Source organism: Anabas testudineus, chromosome 17 (genome assembly GCF_900324465.2).
Source record: "Anabas testudineus chromosome 17, fAnaTes1.2, whole genome shotgun sequence".
NCBI lineage: Eukaryota > Metazoa > Chordata > Actinopteri > Anabantiformes > Anabantidae > Anabas > Anabas testudineus.
Genome location: NC_046626.1, coordinates 20,258,619 through 20,280,559, shown reverse-complemented (window position 1 = coordinate 20,280,559; position 21,941 = coordinate 20,258,619). Strand labels below are relative to the sequence as shown.

Sequence of the window (21,941 nt, the reverse complement as noted above, 5' to 3'; positions counted from 1 at the left end):
CAATCATCCTTAATACAGTTTATTAACTTTACTCTGTGTGGGTTTAGAAGTGCCAGCTTTGTAAAATCCTGCACCCGTTATATATAGTATATATATATATATATATATATTTATAGTACTGTCCTTAACATTTCTAGAAAACCAGATTTCACATTGAGGGCCTGGTCAGACATTAAAAACAAATATCACTTATTTGTGGGTTTTATGATGCTTGGAAGTTAGAAATGTCAGAATATGTTACTAAACTAAATTTTTCCATCCACGGCCCTGCTGTAAAAAAAAAAGCTTCTGGAAAAAACTGTGCACTCTTTCAAATCCCTGCAACTCAAGCCAAAGAACTCATTTGGTAATTCCTGCTCCGACAAGCTGCATGCTACAGTTTTACCTGTACCTACATCCTGTGTGCACATGCCCAGTGGTACAGTAGCATGTCAAATGGCCAGCAGTATTAGCTGGAGGAACCTTCCACATGTCAAGACCAGAGAATAAGTAGACAGAGAGAAAAGCCGCTATGTGGAAGGCATGTGGCCAGCTTGTCTCCTCCTTGTCCACACCTTATTGTGGCCTGAATGCACTGTGGCACAAAACCACACCAAACTGAGAGGATGAATACAGAAAGTGTAAATGAGAACAGGTTGGATGGCTCTCATGCTGTAACAGTGCCATCACTGGGAGCACAATAGGCTCCAGGAACTCCTTCAGATGGTTAATGGGATTAAAACAATCAAAAAAAGTCAGAGGCAGATTAGATCCAAGAAGTGGGCAGCGTACAAACAATGTGTGACCTTTTCTATGGCTATTTATGAGACCGTCATTAACACTTTGTTTGTCCTGTGGATTAAAATACAAGAGTATCAGCGAATCAAATGTCACACATGCCAACTCTATTTACGTCTACTTGCCCTGAAAGTCAATTTCAGTATCCCACAATATGAGAAAGAAAGTTTTAGCCCAGTTCAAAAGCTCAAATGTCTCTGAAAATGTCCCATACAAGCATGTTTCTAAAGTATAGCTGCAGTTTCACCTAACATGAAGAATGTGGAAAGGTTCCAAACAAGGAAATTACAGGGTGCGTTTCTGGTCTTTGATCTGACTGCACGAGCACAGAAAACTCTGAGAGATCTGTTTCTCACGGACATTAACAAAGTGTTAATGTCAAATTTGTGAAAAAAATGAAAAAATATGAGAGCGTGAGTATCTTAAAGAAGCCGAGGAAAATTATTGGAACGACACAGTAGGGAATTCAGTTACCACCCGTTTGACAGGCAACTCGTCCATGTTGACGTCCTACACCCAGCTGGGAGGACACCCAATAAAATGGGTGAGGCTTGAAACACAGTCAAAATACAAAGCAGTGATGATGAAACAGTCATAATACCAGGAATGTAATAATGCTGGAGGACCTACCCACGGCGGCAGCTCAGTGGGAGACACACTTTGCTTCACTGCTTTCTCCTCATGCTCCAGAAATGCAAGCATACGGTTTACCCTGTAGTCCTTATTGATGTGGTTCTTCCTCCAATAGAATAACACGGCGAGTCCAATCAGAACCCAACTGAAGCTGAACTCGAGGTATCCCAAAATGTAAATTGGGAAGATGATGGCGAAGGTCTTGGCAAATTTAATCCACATATCTGTGACATCCGTCAGCGACGACTGTTGCTCTTCGTTGGGTTTTTCTGGGATCTGAGGTGGACTCGTGGTGGAGCTCGGAGGGGTGCTGGGAGCGGCCACCGCCCCGTTGGCACTGACGCCTGGTGCCGAAGTCTCCATCTTATTATTCATTTCCTCACTGTAAAGAGATTTTTGACAATTACAGCACACGTTAGGGTCACAGAGTTGCATTTCAAAGTGGACAATCTCCAAAGGTCAAGGGTCAAATTAAAGCAAGAATGTGTTGTAGTTATACACAGTGGAATAAAATAACATTTAACAGGATTTAGACACAATAAGCCTATAGGGGCCACAGATGTCCCATTAGATCAACATCATTTTCACTTGGGCTTGAACTGGACTTTAACAGCACACTGGACTAAACAGTGGACATTGTTGTTCTTACCTGTGAACCAAAGACATTTTATGTCCTCAACTGTAATTAAAACCTAAACATAGATAATAGTGTAATAACAGTAATGGTCCAGATTATGGTCCAGATTTACCATGTTACAATATTAACCCTCAACCAGCAGGAACTAACATGTTGAATGAATAAATGAACAAATCAACCCAGAAGATCATTAAAATAAGTGTCTATAAAAGTGTTTTCACAGCCTTCATTACATATGTAAACAGGCTGCAGGCTGAGTTGCAGGTAGAGGATCTCGTCCGAAACGCGCTTGGAAAAAGATTCACTTTATGTTTCCTTTATTCTTTGGAAAACTTGAAACAGTTCTTACCCAAATAAAATAGGTTATGTGAAACATTTCGATGTCTTCTTCAATTCGGTATATATCTAATAAACCTTCGCGCACTTTTGTCATTAATATTTTAACTTTTAAAAAGTGACTCAACCTCTTCCCACAGTAAGTTCCACCACCCACACGCACGGCAGAGGACGACACCAGGGGAGTGCGAAGCGGCTACGAAAGTGTAATTTTACCAAAATATCTGAAGTGTTATTTATCTGTATGTATGCCGAATAGAAGAATACCTACGATTGAATCTAAAATGCAGTAAAGTCACAAGTTACGGTGAGTAAAAATGTACAATAATCTACAGCAACATTTAACTGCCTGATTCTTGAACGGAGTCCGTCGTGACGTTCTCTCCAAAGTGACACGTTTCGGGGCAGGACTTCAGCAGCACTGCGCAAACCGAACACCAGCGAACAGCGAACTTCCTCCTCGGCTCTTTCCCCCGATCCAGCCCCAAACTCACCGGTAAACTGAGTGAGACTCCCCCCGGAGGACTTCACTTCATGCCGAGCAGCTCAACTCCGGTAACGCCGTCGTCCCGTCGGCACATCCTGCTGAGACCAGACGACCAGCCCGTCTCCACCAGCCTGCAGGAAACTGTCATCGCGGGAAAGAGGTCATCCTCCGGCGGGGAGGGAGCTTCAAAACCCGGGGCCGGCAGCGGGGGCCGGGCGCCACCTGGTGGAGTCGGATCCGAAACCGGGGTCCGGTTCTGGTTTATTTGACCTCAATCAGAATTAAACTTTCACTAATTAGTGACCTGAACCTGACTTACTTTACACAAACGCAGAGGAGGATCTTATTATAGGGTGGCCAGAGGTTTTCCTAGGGTGGAATAATGTGGTTCTTTATTTTTCTTAATCTTTTATTAATCTAAGCCTAATATTGATTTTCTAGATATAACAAAAATAATAATACAAACGCATATAGATATAAACCTACGATAAGGTCCAACTGGTCGCAGATACAAGTCTGAAGTGTTCACTGTGCTATTTTCACAGGAAAAAAGACTCATCTTTTAAAAAATGTAAGGAAAAAAGTCTAATATGTGCACATTTCTGCCTTTATCATAGCTATTACTAATAAATACTTTGGGTTTTGGAGGTTTTATCTCAACAAAATATTTATATATGTCGCCACACATGCCTGACAGTTTTCTGGTATTTTCACTAAATAAACTGCTCAGTGAGTGAAAAACACAGTTCAATTAAAATAAAGTTTCGTTTTTTATCTATTTGCAACAATAAACTTGTTTTAATGTAGTCTGTTGTTATTTTAACAGATAAAAAAAAATGTTTGGTCTCGCTGAGAAGCTCCCTCGAGTGCTAGTTTTTATCATTTCCATGTATAAAACTAGAGAAATAACACCTACTGTATGTGTATTGAGCAGCACAATACAAGAGCTGATAATAGAATAATAATATACAGGCTACAAACTCCACACAGCAGTATGAACGAGCAGTCTAACATTAGTTAAAGGTCTGATCCTAGAATCGCTGCCTATCCCACGTCTGACACAACTAAATATGAGGATATGGTTGAACGTAATGACACTGCTCTGTGGAACATCTGGCTGTAGATTTATCAACACATGTCCTGCTGCCTTCAAATGCTGCAGGAATGTAGAAAAACTAATAATAAACTCAATTAATACTCTTGTTACTAAACTGTTTCTGAAGTACAACGTCACTAATTCATCTACACAATGTATTTTACTGACACTGTTCATTAAAGCTGGTAGTTTGATTCATTGTCTACATTTAATGTTAACATGTATTTCAGGTTTCATGTAAAGATCGACTTCATTCATATAGTTGGTTTAATGAAGACTCTCAGTTATGGGAACAAAAGATAAACAGCATCTTTACTTCTTGTCATCACAGTATTTACTGTTTTATTAGATCTGTCAAATTTACTACATTTCAATTTACACAATGTTCAGAACAACATCCCTTTGATAAAGAACCATCAATTTCTAGGTTGGATTTCTAAGAAATCTGTTGTGATTTCTGTTCATATGCAGTGGAAGAAAAACACCAGCAGACAAATCCATTCAAAGAAATATTCAACAAACGTTATGAGCAGAGAGAAGTTATTGTCATGTGGAGTAATGTCAGTTTGAGGAAAGAAAAGTTGTCATGAGCAGTGATATCCTTCATGACTAAACACAGGAAACAGCTCCAACTCAATGAATTCAACAAGAATCAAGAAATGATGAGATAATAAAGATGTTCTGACAATTCTTGTTTGATTTGACTGATTTCTGTGAAGTAATGTCACAAAAACATGAGGAAGAAATAAGATTAAACATTAAATACATTACTTCTGTCTATTTCACTTTACAGAACTCTGCAGTGTCTCTATAAGAAAAAAGCCCAAGTCCAGCATAGAGAGGCTGAGTGAATGTGGTCTCGACTCTGTGGAGGAGAGTCATGGTTTCAGAGACGCTGTAGAAGGACAGAACACCTGCTCTGTGATCCAGGTAAACTCCTATTCTGGAGGACGGAGGACCTGAGACTGGAGTTTGGATATTGTTGTACATAAATACGTAACTGCTGTTTAAACACATTAATGACCAAGATTCATCATTTAATCCAAAACCACTTTGAATCCTTGTTCTCCTGATATTCTTGTATGCGACTGCTACTTCAATTCCTCCTGTCCCGCTCCACTCCACCTCCCAGTAACAACATCCAGTCAGACTCTCTCTACTCAGGACCTGATAATATACAGTGAATCTGTCTGTGTGACTAGAATAAGACTGTTGTTCACTCATTACTGTAACTTTTCTGTTTCCCTCAGATAATAACAGGTTTGTGTTTGCTGTGTTTGGATCCAGTGTGATTTCTTGTGAGTATTTCAAGAATCCAGCTCTGGTCTTTGGTTCTGGATTTGACAGTAAAACATCCACTTCAGTCACTGTCTGTGAGATATTTGTCCATGTCTCCCTCAGAATGTCCTGTAGTTTGTCTCTGAGCTCTGACACAGCTGCTGTCACATCCTCAAAGTCACTCAGAGGACGGATATTGATGCTGGATGAGTGTGTAGATTGACTGAGTGCTGACACTGAGGGGTAGTTGTGTAGAAACTGGGTGTGATCCTCTGTGTGTGAGAGCTGCTCCAGCTCAGCGTCTTTCCTCTTCAGCTCAGTGATCTCCTGCTCCAGCTTCTCCTGAAGCTCTTTGACTCGACTCACTTCAGTTTCCTGCTGGGATCTGATCTGCTGCTTCACATCAAACCTTCTTTTGTCAATGAGACAGATCTTCTCACTGTGCTCCACTGTTTTACCAGCAGAGTGATTGATAGCCTCCACCTCCTGTTGAAGCAGCTTCACCTCTTTCTCTCTGTCCTGGATTCTCTGCTGGAGTTTTTGTCGACTCCCCTCCAGCTCTCTCTGCCTCTCAGTCCTTTCTGCTGCAGCTGAGACTGTGTCGTGACCTTTATGTTGATCCACAGAGCAGAGATAACAGATACACTGCTGATCAGTACGACAGAACATCTTCATCACCTCATCGTGACGAGAGCAGATGTTCTCCTGGAGCTTCTTGGAGGGCTCCACCAGTTTGTGTTTCTTTAACTGAGCTACATCATAATGAGGCTGAAGGTGTTTCTCACAGTATGAAACCAGACATTGAAGACAGGACTTGAGAGCTTTCAGTTTTCTCCCAGTGCAGACATCACAGGCCACATCTTCAGGTCCAGCATAGCAGTGATCAGCAGGAGCAGCTTGGAGTCCAGTCTTCTTCAGCTCCTCCACTAAAACTGCTAACATGGTGTTTTTAACCAGCACAGGTCTCGGTGTAAAGGTCTGTCTACACTGAGGGCAGCTGTAGAGTTTCTTACCATCCTCTTCATCCCAGAAACTGTTAATACAGTTCATACAGTAACTGTGTCCACAGGGAATAGTCACAGGATCCTTCAGTAGATCCAGACAGATGGAACAAGAGAAGGTTTCTTGGTCCAGCTGAACTCCTTTCTGCGCCATTTCAAAGTTTTACTTTCTTAGAACTGAACTAGTTTGAGCTCTGATCAACAACATGTGTTTGTGCAGTGAATGGAGTCTGTCAGCTCTTACACTTCACCACATGTTGGTTCCACCCATCCTCAAACTGTAGATCTGAAGAGGAGGGAACAAGGAAATAAATGGACAGAGTGGAGCTCACTGTGTTTGAGAGCAGGAAGTAAAGGGAGGGTCATCAGGCTTTGATTGATTCCAGAAACAGGAGCGGTTTTAGAGAGAAACTGTGTGTTTAACCCTTTGTTGTGTTCTTATGTAACGGGTGTAGAACGACACACATGATAGTCACGCTGAATACTGTTTTCCTTTGCTCTATTCGCTCTTCACAATGCCTGCAGAAGACAATAATACATATTGTTTTATGGCCTGTCCTGCACATCTGACCCCCTCAGCGATGCCTAGCGGCAGTGTGAGGGAAAAGGGGGTCTTCTCTCATAACATAGACTTACAACAATTATTACAGAGGCTCTATACAATATTTAGACCTGTATACAATGCTGCAATCTATACTTTACATAGTATTTTTATAATCAAGAGCAGCTAATTACAAAAGAAAACTTTTTTTTCTTTACATGTTGCAAACCACAATAACAAATATTAACAATTTTCTTCACAATTGAATATAAACCATGAAAATACACTCAGATAAACTAAACTATTGCATGTGGCTGGATGACGGGATATAAACAACAGACATGAAAACAAAATGGAAAGAAACGTACCTGCAGAAGACAATAATACATATTGTTTTCTGTCCTGTCCTGCACATCTGATCCCTGTATGTACAAAAATAAAGTTTCAATGAGAAATACAATGAAAACTCTACACAGCTACTTTAACAAACCACATGGCGGCTGCTGCTAAAGAGTAAAACAAAAACGGATATAAAACGTATACTAGCGGTCAAAACTCAACAAAAATGGCTCAATGTGACAGTAACTTTAAAAGCAAAAGTTATACAGTCAAAACAACATAATAAACAAGTCATGCTATAAAGAAATTAGCATAATAGCGCCGCCCGTGTTCCTCCACAGCACCGACCTCAGAGAGGACTAGAGACAGAGTGAGGGGAGGGGGCGGAGACTCCAGAGGTACGGAACCTCAGGAGGAACAGAAAAGGCGAAGTGCAGCAATACAGATCCCCAGGAGGGACAAACAAAGTGCAAATAAAAAGAGAAATTCACAAATACTAAATAAAACCTTCATAACAATAAATAAAATTCACAACATACTTAAAAATAAGAATTCTAAAATAAAGTGCCTTTTCTAATCTGTTACACTTACATGTTTCTGAGCATTTTATTAAAAACTAGATTTTTTTCCAAAATTATTTGACTTTGTTTTAATTCATTAAAGTCTAATGACTCAGTAAATTCATTCCACTTTAAATAAAGGTACCATGAACTACACACTAGGAAACGACATGATCTCTGAACCTAAAACAACAAGTCAGCTGCTCATTTCATTCCAGGAGGTCAAGATAAAATAGCACAGAAACCAGCAGCACTTTATTATTTCTATACAAATATAGACCAGTGTGGATTCACTGACAAACTGTACTGACAGAACCAACTGTAAACCATCAAACTAAACTGACAGCTGTTTTTCTCCTTGAATGTTTTTAGTGCTTCATAATTAATAAGTTTCACATTAACATTACTGTAGCTCAAAGAAAAAAACTTGTCAGAAGATATTTACACCAAATTTTGAGATTCAGTAATTTCCATCACTTTACATGTTAAATGATGCTAAATACTGTAATTTGAATGAACTCAGATTTTATGTTGCATCGTTTGAATCAAACACGAGTTGTATATGATTACAACAAAATCATAAAATGGGTTTTTTCAGTAAAGCTCAATTTTATATATCATGTCTATTTGATTTAACAGTCTTTACTTAATCAGAAAATCATAACCTGTTTGATTTTCCTATGGACGACATGAGAGAGAGCAGGAAGAAAAGGGGTTAATCAGGCTTTGATTCATTCCAGATGAGCAGCTCAGATTTTAAGTTGTAAATTCTTCATTTCTAAGTTTAGAGGTTCTCTAAAAATGACAAAAAAGTACTTTCCATAAAATCTACAGACAGGAATTAAAGTAAAGAATTAACTGGAACAAAGCTGAATTTTTAAGTTCTTACAAGTTTTGAGTGAAACCATCATAAACAACTCTGATGGTGTTTTACTGCAAACTTCAAGCTCCTCAGTGGACCTATATTCATAAGACTGAGATAAGACAGCATTTCTGGAGCTGCAAGATAAATAAACTGTTAGCAGCTTTTAAAATTTAACCAACAAGATGATAAAATGAGGAACTTTGAAGAATGAAGAACCAGGCTGATCGTGGAAATATCCTGGTCTCTCATACAGTTTTTTCTCCTTGGTGTGTGAACTTCACCTGCTGCTATTTAAACCACAACACCACAAACATGTTTATTTCTATTTTCACAGCTGAAATAAATGAATGTGAAATAAGATTTTAAAGTGTTTTCCTGTGTTTGCTTTTCCATTTTCTCCTACAATACGTTAACACTGTATATCTGAAGCCAAAACTACATCTGGTCTATTGAAAATAACAATTCGGGCCATGCAGCAGATGAAGTCAGCTGTGTGTTTGTCTTCCATGTGTGTAATGTTGGAGTTAACCTGCTGTTGACTTCACTGAGGTTTAAAGCATCTGTGCATCCAGCTGGTTGTTTAAGAAAAAGAATTGACTATGTAAAAACTGTGCAGTCAGTATGAAACAATCTTAGGTAGCAGACAGTGTTAGCAGCGTTTCCCCACTAGATGTCATGGTGGTGTTTGCAAATCAAAGTAAATGATAATGTATGAATGAACGTATCAGGGATGGTGAATCTCAACAAACTGAGGATTTTAAAGGCTTCAAGGAGCAGAGTCAGAAACCTGAAGTCCATCTGTGAAAGTCATTCACTGGATGAACAACATTCACCACTGAGAGGAAAAGATGTGAACTGAATCTCTTTATAATCGACGTCATCTTCACACAGGAAGCTACTGAAGAATGAGACGTTTTCTTTTCCACCTATGTGACGCTGCATTTAAATGCTGCACAGCTGTCTGTTTCCACAAAACACAACCTCCTGTGCTGCTGTGACTGATGAGAAACCAGCGTACACACATTAAAATGTCCAGAACACACAGTTCCCACTTAAAAGAGTGGCAGCAGTTCTCATCATCGTCCAGTTAAGAGGGATTTTCACACATAAAAATGCCATTTGAAAGAATATTTAAGATTTTCAAACAATCTCTGTTATCAGGAAAAAAACAGGAGAGAAAGTGAATTCTTGAACTTGGAAAGAATCATTAATGTGTTTTTTCTCTATTGTTTGTCTTCAGCTTACAATCATCAGTTCAATCAGGACAAAAAAAGATCAATTTTCCCATCGTGGGTCTTATTGAATTTTCCTCATTAAGCTTAATAACATTAATAAAGGTTTTTAAAAGAGCTGGAGCAGCCTGCACGTAGAGTCGTTCACATACTGATGGTTTAATTTGAATATCAGCACCAGTGTTCAGTGTTCATTCATATTAATTGTAAACTCATCTCTGAGCCGATGATTAAAACCTTCTATCAATTCAAATTAAAACGATGATTAGTGAATGGAGTTCTTTCAGTCAATGTTGATTCATTCATGAAAACAAATTAAACTTTAAGAGCTAATTTACGTCTAAATCATACGTTCATCAGTTGTTATCGTTTGCATTTACAGTGGCAAGAAAAAGTATGTGAACATGAAACATCAGCAGACAAATCCATTCAAAGAAATATTCAACAAACATTATGAGCAGAGAGAAGTTATTGTCATGTGGAGTAATGTCAGTTTGAGGAAAGAAAAGTTGTCATGAGCAGTGATATCCTTCATGACTAAACACAGGAAACAGCTCCAACTCAATGAATTCAACAAGAATCAAGAAATGATGAGATAATAAAGACGTTCTGACAATTCTTGTTTGATTTGACTGATTTCTGTGAAGTAATGTCACAAAAACATGAAGAAGAAATAAGATTAAACATTAAATACATTACTTCTGTCTATTTCAGTTTACTGAACTCTGCAGTGTCTCCAACATAAGGAAGCCAAAGTCCAGCATAGAGAGGCTGAGTGAATGTGGTCTGGACTCTGTGGAGGAGAGTCATGGTTTCAGAGACGCTGTAGAAGGACAGAACACCTGCTCTGTGATCCAGGTAAACTCCTATTCTGGAGGACGGAGGACCTGAGACTGGAGTTCTGATATTGTTGTAAATAAATAGGTAACTGCTGTTGTAACATCTTAATGACCAAGATTTATCATTGAATCCAAATCCACATTCATTCAAGCTCCCTGTTCTCCTGATATTCTTGTATGCGACTGCTACATAAACTCCTTCTGTCCCGCTCCACTCCACCTCCCAGTAACAACGTCCAGTCAGACTCTCTCTACTCAGGACCTGATAATAATTAATGAATCTGTCTGTGTGACTAGAATAAGACTGTTGTTTCCACATTACTGTAACTTTTCTGTTTCCCTCAGATAATAACAGTTTTGTGTTTGCTGTGTTTGGATCCAGTGTGATTTCTTGTGAGTATTTTAAGAATCCAGCTCTGGTCTTTGGTTCTGGATTTGACAGTAAAACATCCACTTCAGTCACTGTCTGTGAGATATTTGTCCATGTCTCCCTCAGAATGTCCTGTAGTTTGTCTCTGAGCTCTGACACAGCTGCTGTCACATCCTCAAAGTATCTCAGAGGACGGATATTGATGCTGGATGAGTGTGTAGATTGACTGAGTGCTGACACTGAGGGGTAGTTGTGTAGAAACTGGGTGTGATCCTCTGTGTGTGAGAGCTGCTCCAGCTCAGCGTCTTTCCTCTTCAGCTCAGTGATCTCCTGCTCCAGCTTCTCCTGAAGCTCTTTGACTCGACTCACTTCAGTTTCCTGCTGGGATCTGATCTGCTGCTTCACATCAGACCTTCTTTTGTCAATGAGACCAATCAGCTGAGTGAAGATCTTCTCACTGTGCTCCACTGTTTGACCAGCAGAGTGATTGATAGCCTCCACCTCCTGTTGAAGCAGCTTCACCTCTTTCTCTCTGTCCTGGATTCTCTGCTGGAGTTTTTGTCGACTCCCCTCCAGCTCTCTCTGCCTCTCAGTCCTTTCTGCTGCAGCTGAGACTGTGTCGTGACCTTTATGTTGATCCACAGGGCAGAGATAACAGATACACTGCTGATCAGTACGACAGAACATCTTCATCACCTCATCGTGACGAGAGCAGATGTTCTCCTGGAGCTTCTTGGAGGGCTCCACCAGTTTGTGTTTCTTTAACTGAGCTACATCATAATGAGGCTGAAGGTGTTTCTCACAGTATGAAACCAGACATTGAAGACAGGACTTGAGAGCTTTCAGTTTTCTCCCAGTGCAGACATCACAGGCCACATCTTCAGGTCCAGCATAGCAGTGATCAGCAGGAGCAGCTTGGAGTCCAGTCTTCTTCAGCTCCTCCACTAAAACTGCTAACATGGTGTTTTTAACCAGCACAGGTCTCGGTGTGAAGGTCTGTCTACACTGAGGGCAGCTGTAGAGTTTCTTACCATCCTCTTCATCCCAGTGGGTTTTAATACAGTTCATACAGTAACTGTGTCCACAGGGAATAGTCACAGGATCCTTCAGTAGATCCAGACAGATGGAACAAGAGAAGGTTTCTCGGTCCAGCTGAACTCCTTTCTGCGCCATTTCACCTCTCAGTGTCAACAACTGTCTGAGTTTCACTTTGTTAGAAGTGAAACTAGTTTGAGCTCTGATCTCAACAACATGTGTTTGTGCAGTGAATGGAGTCTGTCAGCTCTTACACTTCACCACATGTTGGTTCCACCCATCCTCAAACTGTAGATCTGAAGAGGAGGGAACAAGGAAATAAATGGACAGAGTGGAGCTCACTGTGTTTGAGAGCAGGAAGTAAAGGGAGGGTTATCAGGCTTTGGTTCATTCCAGGAACAGGAGCGGTTTTAGAGAGAAACTGTGTGTTTAACCCTTTGTTGTGTTCTTACATGTTTCTAAGTATTTTATTAACTTTAATTCATTAAAGTCTAATGACTCAGTAAATTCATTCCACTTTAAATAAAGGTACCATGAACTACACACTAGGAAGCGACATGATCTCTGAACCTAAAACAACAAGTGAGCTGCTCATTTCATTCCAGGAGGTCAAGATAAAATAGCACAGAAACCAGCAGCACTTTATTATTTCTATTCAAATATAGACCAGTGTGGATTCACTGACAAACTGTACTGACAGAACCAACCATAAACCATCAAACTAAACTGACAGCTGTTTTTCTCCTTGAATGTTTTTAGTGCGTCATAATTAATAAGTTTCACATTAACATTACTGTAGCTCAAAGAAAAAAACTTGTCAGAAGATATTTACACCAAATTTTGAGCTTCAGCTCTGTCAAATGTTGAATTTGTTCTGCAGTACCGCTTTGAAACATTTGGTGTCAGTGCTACATATTGTTCCTTTAAGTATAATCTTCCAGTTTTTAATTTCCATCACTTTACAGGTTAAATTATGCTAAATACTGTAATTTAAAGAAACTCAGACTTTATGTGTCATCGTTTGAATCAAACATGAGTTGTCTATGAATAAAACAAAATCATAAAATGTGTTTTTAATACAGCTCAATTAATGTATATTTGATTTAACAGTCTTTACTTAATCAGAAAATCATAACCTGTTTGATTTTCCTATGGACGACATGAGAGAGAGCAGGAAGAAAAGGGGTTAATCAGGGTTTGATTCATTTCAGATGAGCAGCTCAGATTTTAAGTTGTAAATTCTTCATTTCTAAGTTTAGAGGTTCTCTAAAAATGACAAAAAAGTACTTCCCATAAAATCCACAGACAGGAATTAAAGTAAAGAATTAACTGGAACAAAGCTGAATTTTTAAGTTCTTACAAGTTTTTGAGTGAAACCATCATAAACAACACTGATGGTGTTTTACTGCAAACTTCAAGCTCCTCAGTGGACCTATATTCATAAGACTGAGATCAGCATTTCTGGAGCTGCAAGATAAATAAACTGTTAGCAGCTTTTAAAATTTAACCAACAAGATGATAAAATGAGGAACTTTGAAGAATGAAGAACCAGGCTGATCGTGGAAATATCCTGGTCTCTCATACAGTTTTTTCTCCTTGGTGTGTGAACTTCACCTGCTGATATTTAAACCACAAGACCACAAACATGTTTATTTCTATTTTCACAGCTGAAATAAATGAATGTGAAATAAGATTTTAAAGTGTTTTCCTGTGTTTGCTTTTCCATTTTCCCCTACAATACGTTAACACTGTATATCTGAAGCCAAAACTACATCTGGTCTATTGAAAATAACAATTCGGGCCATGCAGCAGATGAAGTCAGCTGTGTGTTTGTCTTCCATGTGTGTAATGTTGGAGTTAAGCTGCTGTTGACTTCACTGAGGTTTAAAGCATCTGTGCATCCAGCTGGTTGTTTAAGAAAAAGAATTGACTATGTAAAAACTGTGCAGTCAGTATGAAACAATCTTAGGTAGCAGACAGTGTTAGCAGCGTTTCCCCACTAGATGTCATGGTGGTGTTTGCAAATCAAAGTAAATGATAATGTATGAATGAACGTATCAGGGATGGTGAATCTCAACAAACTGAGGATTTTAAAGGCTTCAAGGAGCAGAGTCAGAAACCTGAAGTCCATCTGTGAAAGTCATTCACTGGATGAACAACATTCACCACTGAGAGGAAAAGATGTGAACTGAATCTCTTTATAATCGACGTCATCTTCACACAGGAAGCTACTGAAGAATGCGACGTTTTCATTTCCACCTATGTGACACTGCATTTAAATGCTGCACAGCTGTCTGTTTCCACAAAACACAACCTCCTGTGCTGCTGTGACTGATGAGAAACCAGCGTACACACATTGAAATGTCCAGAACACACAGTTCCCACTTAAAAGAGTGGCAGCAGTTCTCATCATCGTCCAGTTAAGAGGGATTTTCACACATAAAAATGCCATTTGAAAGAATATTGAAGATTTTCAAACAACCTCTGTTATCAGAAAAAAAAACAGGAGAGAAAGTGAATTCTTGAACTTGGAAAGAGTCATTAATGTGGTTTTTCTCTTTTGTTTGTCTTTAACTTACAATTATCAGTTCAATCAGGACAAAACAAATTTTCCCATCGTGGGTCTTACTGAATTTTCCTCATTAAGCTTAATAACATTAATAAAAGTCTTTAAAAGAGCTGGAGCAGCCTGCACGTGGAGTCGTTCACATACTGATGGTTTAATTTGAATATCAGCACCAGTGTTCAGTGTTCATTCATATGAATTGTAAACTCATCTCTGAGCCGATGATTAAAACTTTCTATCAATTCATATTAGTGAATGGAGTTCTTCCAGTCAATGTTGATTCTTTAAGAGATAATTTACGTCTACATCATACGTTCATCAGTTGTTATCGTTTGCATTTACAGTGGCAAGAAAAAGTATGTGAACCTTTTGGAACATCATGTCATAAAATGTGATCATCTAAGCCAAGAGTATTAACAAATATAATAATAACAAAAAAACACAGACTGACTGCTTTACGTTCTTCTGTCTGCACGTTTGAATGCACTGTTGATGCCCACAGCTCAAAGTCTGTGGCTCCGGGTAAATAATGTGTCACTTCATCCACAGGTTTACAGAAAAAGACAGAAACCATGTGCACATCTCAGCTGGGAGTCTGCATTTATGGAAATGTTTCTGTGCAGGTGTGCACTTGATTTACTTATGTGTGCTCTGCTATTCCCCAACAAATCATGGGATCTCATTTTGGAGTTTCATGTCACATAACTTTGTCAGATCTTTCTCTCTAGCAACTCCTGAGCTGCACATTAAAACACAGTCCTGCCTGTGTTTTGCAGCATCAGGACTGAATCAGTTATTATAGAAAGGAACTGATAATAAAACTAAAATTTAGATTGGTCCTTTTGTTTGTATTAGGAAGCTGAAGCAAAAATAATAATACAAACACATGTAGATATAAACCTACGATAAGGTCCAACTGGTTGCAGATACAAGTCTGAAGTGTTCACTGTGCTATTATCAAAGGAAAAAGACTCATCTTTTAAAAAATGTAAGGAAAAAAAAAAAGTCTTCTTCTTCTTCTTCTTTCGGCTTTTCCCATCAGGGGTCGCCACAGCTAATCATCCTTTTCCACCTAACTCTATCATGAACATCTTCTACCCTAACACTAGCCAACCTCATGTCCTCTGTTATAACATCCATATATCTCCTCTTTGGTCGTCCTCTTGTCCTCCTGCCTGGCAGCTCCATCTCCAACATCCTTCTACCAATATACTCACTATCCCTCCTCTGAACATGTCCAAACCATCTCAGTCTGTCCTCTCTGACTTTGTCGCTAACACAGGCAACGTGAGCCGTCCCTCTGATGTACTCGTTCCTTATTCTGTCTAACCTCGTCACTCCTAAGGAGAACCTCAACATCTTCATCTCTGCTACCTCCATCTCAGCCTCTTGTCTCTTTCTCACTGCAACCGTCTCTAACCCATAGAGCAGGGCTGGTCTCACCACTGTCTTGTAGACCTTTCCTTTGAGTTTTGCTGACACTCTTTTGTCACACAACACTCATGACACTTTCCTCCACCCGCTCCAACCTGCCTGCACTCGCCTCTTCACCTCTTTTCCACACTCTCCATCACACTGAACTGTTGACCCCAAGTACTTAAACTCCTGCACCTGCTTCACCTCAGCCCCCTGTAACCTAACGCTTCTACCTTGATCCCTCTCGTTCAGACACATGTATTCTGTCTTACTACGACTGACCTTCATGCCTCTTCTTTCCAGAGCAAACCTCCACCTCTCTAGCTGTTCCTCCACCTGCTCTCTACTCTCACTGCAAATCACAATATCATCCGCAAACATCATTGTCCAGGGAGATTCCTGTCTGACCTCATCTGTCAGCCTGTCCATCAGCATAGCAAACAAGAAGGGACTCAAAGCTGATCCTTGGTGTAGTCCCACCTCCACCTTGAACTCCTCTGTCTGAACTACAGCACATCTCACCACCGTCATACTTCTCTCATACATGTCCTGGACCACTCTGACGTACTTCTCTGTCACTCCCGACGACCTCATACAGTACCACAGCTCCTCCCTCGGCACCCTGTCATACGCCTTCTCTAAATCTACAAAGACACAATGCAGCTCCTTCTGACCATCTCTGTACTTTTCCATCAACATTCTCAAAGCAAAAACAGCATCAGTGGTGCTCTTACGGGGCATGAAACCATACTGCTGCTCACAAATCTCCACCTTCTTCCTAAGCCTGGCTTCCACTACTCTTTCCCACAGCTTCATTGTGTGGCTCATCAACTTTATTCCTCTATAGTTGCTGCAGTTCTGCGTGTCACCCTTGTTCTTAAAGATCGGAACCAGAACACTTCTCCTCCATTCCTCAGGCATCTTCTCACTCTCTAGAATCCTATTGAACAAACTGGTTAGAAACTCCACTGCTGCCTCTCCTAAGCACTTCCACACCTCCACAGGTACGTCATCAGGACCAACAGCCTTTCCACTCTTCATCCTTTTCAGAGCCTTCCTAACTTCATCCTTTCCAATCTCTGCTATTTCCTGCTCCACAACATCCACATCTTCCTCCCTTCTTTCCCTGTCATTTTCCTCGTTCATCAGCTCCTCAAAATACTCCTTCCATCTTTTCTGCACACTCTCCTGGGTTGTTAGTACCTTTCCATCTCTGTCCTTAATCACCCTTACCTGTTGCACATCCTTCCCATCTCTATCTCTCTGTCTGGCTAGCCTGTACAAGTCCTTCTCTCCTTCCTTTGTGTCTAACCTGTCATACAGCTCATCGTAAGCTTTCTGTTTGGCCTTTGCCACCTCCCTCTTCACTCTACGCTGCGCTTCCTTGTACTCCTGTCTACTTTCCTCAGTCCTTTCTACATCCCACTTCCTTCTAGCTAACTTCTTCCTCTGGATGCATTCCTGTACTTCCTCATTCCACCACCAAGTGTCTTTACCTTCTTTCCTCTTTCCAGATGACACACCTAGCACCTTCCTACCTGTTTCCCTGATAACCTCTGCTGTAGTTTCCCAGTCATCTGGAAGCTCTTCCTGACCACCCAGAACCTGTCTCAACTTCTGTCTGAATTCCTCACAAGTTTCTTCATTCTTTAATTTCCATCACTTGATCTTCTTTTCTGTCTTCCCTCTCTTCTTCTTCCTGACCTCCAGAGTCATCTTACACACCACCATGCGGTGCTGTCTGGCTACACTCTCTCCTACCACCACTTTGCAGTCACTAACCTCTCTCAAATGACCTTGTCTACATAGGATGTAGTCCACCTGCGTGCTCCTACCTCCACTTCTGTATGTCACTCTATGTTCCTCTCGCTTCTGGAAGTAGGTGTTGACTACAGCCATTTCCATCCTCTTAGCAAAGTCCACCACCATCTGTCCTTCCAGATTCCTTTCCTTCACACCAAACCTGCCCATCACCTCCTCATCACCTCTGTTGCCCTCACCAACATGCCCATTGAAGTCTGCTCCAACAACAACTCTCTCTCCTCTGGGGATACTCTCTATGACCTCATCAAACTCACTCCAGAATCTCTCCTTCTCTTCTAACTCACAGCCAACCTGTGGAGCATACCCACTGACTACATTCACCATCACCCCTTCAATTTCTAGCTTTATGCTCATCACCCTGTCTGAGACTCTTTTCACCTCTAGAACATTGTTCACAAACTCCCCCTTCAAGATCACTCCTACCCCGTTTCTCTTCCTATCAACACCATGGTAGAACAGTTTGTATCCTCCTCCGATACTACGTGCCTTGCTGCCCTTCCACCTTGTTTCCTGCACACACAGAACATCTACCTTCCTTCTCTCCATCATGTCTGCCAGCTCTCTGCCTTTCCCTGTCATTGTGCCAACGTTAAGAGTCCCTATTCTCAAACCTATGTTCCTGCCTTTTCCCTTCTCTCTCTGACCACGAACCCTTCTGCCTCCCTTCTTTCTTCGACCAACAGTAGTCCAATTTCCACCGACACCCTGTAGGTTAACAGCATCGGTGGCGGTCGTTGTTAACCCGGGCCTCGACCGATCCGGTATGAAAGTCTTGTGGATGATTCACATGGTTATTTTGGCAATTTTTACGCTGGATGCCCTTCCTAACGCAACCCTCTCTATTTATCCAGGCTTGGGACCGGCACAGAAGTCACTGGCTTGCAACCCCTGTGGCTAGATTGTAAGGAAAAAAGTCTAATATGTGCAAATTTCTGCCTTTATCATAGCTATTACTATTAAATACTTTGGGTTTTGGAGGTTTTATCTCAACAAAATATTTATGTATGTCGCCAAACATGCCTGACCGTTTTCTGGTATTTTCACTAAATAAACTGCTCAGTGAGTGAAAAACACAGTTCAATTGAAATTAAGATTCTTTATTTTTTATCTATTTGCAACAATAAACTTGTTTAAATGTAGTCTGTTGTTATTTTAACAAGTAAAAAAAATGTTTGGTCTCGCTGAGAAGCTCCCTCAAGTCCTATTTTTTATCATTTCCATGTATAAAACTAGAGAAATAACACCTACTGTATGTGTATTGAGCAGCACAATACAAGAGCTGATAATAGAGTAACAAATGCTGCAGGAATGTAGAAAAACTAATCAACTCAATTAATACTCTTGTTACTAAACTGTTTCTGAAGTACAACGTCACTAATTCATCTACACAATGTATTTTACTGACGCTGCTCATTAAAGCTGGTAGTTTGATTCATTGTCTACATTTAATCTTAACATGTTTTTCAGGTTTCATGTAAAGATCGACTTCATTCATAGAGTTGGTTTAATGAAGACTCTCAGTTATGGGAACAAAAGATAAACAGCATCTTTACTTCTTGTCATCACAGTTTTTACTGTTTTATTACATCTGTCAAATTTACTCCATTTCAATTTACACAATGTTCAGAACAACATCCCTTTGATAAAGAACCATCAATTTCTAGGTTGGATTTCTAAGAAATCTGTTGTGATTTCTGTTCATATGCAGTGGAAGAAAAACATCAGCAGACAAATCCATTCAAAGAAATATTCAACAAACGTTATGAGCAGAGAGAAGTTATTGTCATGTGGAGTAATGTCAGTTTGAGGAAAGAAAAGTTGTCATGAGCAGTGATATCCTTCATGACTAAACACAGGAAACAGCTCAAACTCAATGAATTCAACAAGAATCAAGAAATGATGAGATAATAAAGATGTTCTGACAATTCTTGTTTGATTTGACTGATTTCTGTGAAGTAATGTCACAAAAACATGAGGAAGAAATAAGATTAAACATTAAATACATTACTTCTGTCTATTTCGGTTTACTGAACTCTGCAGTGTCTCCATAAGAGAAAAGCCCAAGTCCAGCATAGAGAGGCTGAGTGAATGTGGTCTGGACTCTGTGGAGGAGAGTCATGGTTTCAGAGACGCTGTAGAAGGACAGAACACCTGCTCTGTGATCCAGGTAAACTCCTATTCTGGAGGACGGAGGACCTGAGACTGGAGTTTGGATATTGTTGTACAGAAATATGTAACTGCTGTTGTAACATCTTAATGACCAAGATTTATCATTGAATCCAAATCCACATTCATTCAAGCTCCCTGTTCTGCTGATATTCTTGTATGCGACGGCTACATGAACTCCTCCTGTCCCGCTCCACTCCACCTCCCAGTAACAACGTCCAGTCAGACTCTCTCTACTCAGGACCTGCAAACATTCAGTGAATCTGTCTGTGTGACTAGAATAAGACTGTTGTTCACTCATTACTGTAACTTTTCTGTTTCCCTCAGATAATAACAGGTTTGTGTTTGCTGTGTTTCGATCCAGTGTGATTTCTTGTGAGTATTTTAAGAATCCAGCTCTGGTCTTTGGTTCTGGATTTGACAGTAAAACATCCACTTCAGTCACTGTCTGTGAGATATTTGTCCATGTCTCCCTCAGAATGTCCTGTAGTTTGTCTCTGAGCTCTGACACAGCTGCTGTCACATCCTCAAAGTATCTCAGAGGACGGATATTGATGCTGGATGAGTGTGTAGATTGACTGAGTGCTGACACTGAGGGGTAGTTGTGTAGAAACTGGTTGTGATCCTCTGTGTGTGAGAGCTGCTCCAGCTCAGCGTCTTTCCTCTTCAGCTCAGTGATCTCCTGCTCCAGCTTCTCCTGAAGCTCTTTGACTCGACTCACTTCAGTTTCCTGCTGGGATCTGATCTGCTGCTTCACATCAGACCTTCTTTTGTCAATGAGACCAATCAGCTGAGTGAAGATCTTCTCACTGTGCTCCACTGTTTTACCAGCAGAGTGATTGATAGCCTCCACCTCCTGTTGAAGCAGCTTCACCTCTTTCTCTCTGTCCTGGATTCTCTGCTGGAGTTTTTGTCGACTCCCCTCCAGCTCTCTCTGCCTCTCAGTCCTTTCTGCTGCAGCTGAGACTGTGTCGTGACCTTTATGTTGATCCACAGAGCAGAGATAACAGATACACTGCTGATCAGTACGACAGAACATCTTCTTCACCTCATCGTGACGAGAGCAGATGTTCTCCTGGAGCTTCTTGGAGGGCTCCACCAGTTTGTGTTTCTTTAACTGAGCTACATCATAATGAGGCTGAAGGTGTTTCTCACAATATGAAACCAGACATTGAAGACAGGACTTGAGAGCTTTCAGTTTTCTCCCAGTGCAGACATCACAGGCCACATCTTCAGGTCCAGCATAGCAGTGATCAGCAGGAGCAGCTTGGAGTCCAGTCTTCTTCAGCTCCTCCACTAAAACTGCTAACATGGTGTTTTTAACCAGCACAGGTCTCGGTGTGAAGGTCTGTCTACACTGAGGGCAGCTGTAGAGTTTCTTACCATCCTCTTCATCCCAGAAACTGTTAATACAGTTCATACAGTAACTGTGTCCACAGGGAATAGTCACAGGATCCTTCAGTAGATCCAGACAGATGGAACAAGAAATAGTTTCTCGGTCCAGCTGAACTCCTTTCTGCGCCATTTCACCTCTCAGTGTCAACAACTGTCTGAGTTTCACTTTGTTAGAAGTGAAACTAGTTTGAGCTCTGATCTCAACAACATGTGTTTGTGCAGTGAATGGAGTCTGTCAGCTCTTACACTTCACCACATGTTGGTTCCACCCATCCTCAAACTGTAGATCTGAAGAGGAGGGAACAAGGAAATAAATGGACAGAGTGGAGCTCACTGTGTTTGAGAGCAGGAAGTAAAGGGAGGGTCATCAGGCTTTGGTTCATTCCAGGAACAGGAGCGGTTTTAGAGAGAAACTGTGTGTTTTACAATTTGTTGTGTTCTTACATGTTTCTGAGCATTTTATTAAAAACTAGATTTTTGTTAAAATGTTTTTTTTTTCATTATTTTACTTTGTTTTAATTCATTAAAGTCTAATGACTCAGTAAATT

General features: G+C 40.5%; 3 protein-coding genes across 4 annotated transcripts in view; all 3 read right to left on the bottom strand.

Annotated features, from left to right (window-relative positions):
- Positions 1–3,011, bottom strand: part of LOC113172011 (extended synaptotagmin-2-A-like) — a 33,478-nt gene extending 30,467 nt beyond the window's left edge. The window contains exons 1-2 of one of the 2 annotated variants that reach the window (XM_026374792.1): positions 2,878–3,011; positions 1,408–1,792 (exon numbers count right to left, since the gene is read on the bottom strand). In XM_026374792.1, coding sequence (XP_026230577.1) covers positions 1,408–1,785 — 378 coding nt within the window. In that variant the 5' untranslated portion in view covers positions 1,786–1,792; positions 2,878–3,011. Of the gene's footprint in view, positions 1–1,407; positions 1,793–2,877 lie in introns of those variants that run through there. The other variant, XM_026374793.1, reaches the window with a different exon arrangement.
- Positions 3,012–4,640: 1,629 nt separating this feature from the next.
- On the bottom strand, positions 4,641–7,167 carry LOC113172048 (tripartite motif-containing protein 16-like). The gene has a single exon (XM_026374853.2). The coding sequence runs from the start codon at positions 6,397–6,399 to the stop codon at positions 4,744–4,746; it is 1,656 nt and encodes a 551-aa protein (XP_026230638.1). The 5' UTR covers positions 6,400–7,167; the 3' UTR covers positions 4,641–4,743.
- A 3,219-nt stretch (positions 7,168–10,386) lies between these two features.
- LOC113171892 (E3 ubiquitin/ISG15 ligase TRIM25-like) lies at positions 10,387–21,805 on the bottom strand. The gene is made up of 2 exons (XM_026374630.2): positions 19,850–21,805; positions 10,387–12,122 (listed from the first exon to the last, which is right to left on the bottom strand). Exons 1-2 carry the CDS (start codon positions 21,521–21,523, stop codon positions 10,488–10,490), a joined length of 3,309 nt encoding a protein of 1,102 aa, XP_026230415.1. The 5' UTR covers positions 21,524–21,805; the 3' UTR covers positions 10,387–10,487.
- Between the last annotated feature and the right edge of the window lie 136 nt (positions 21,806–21,941).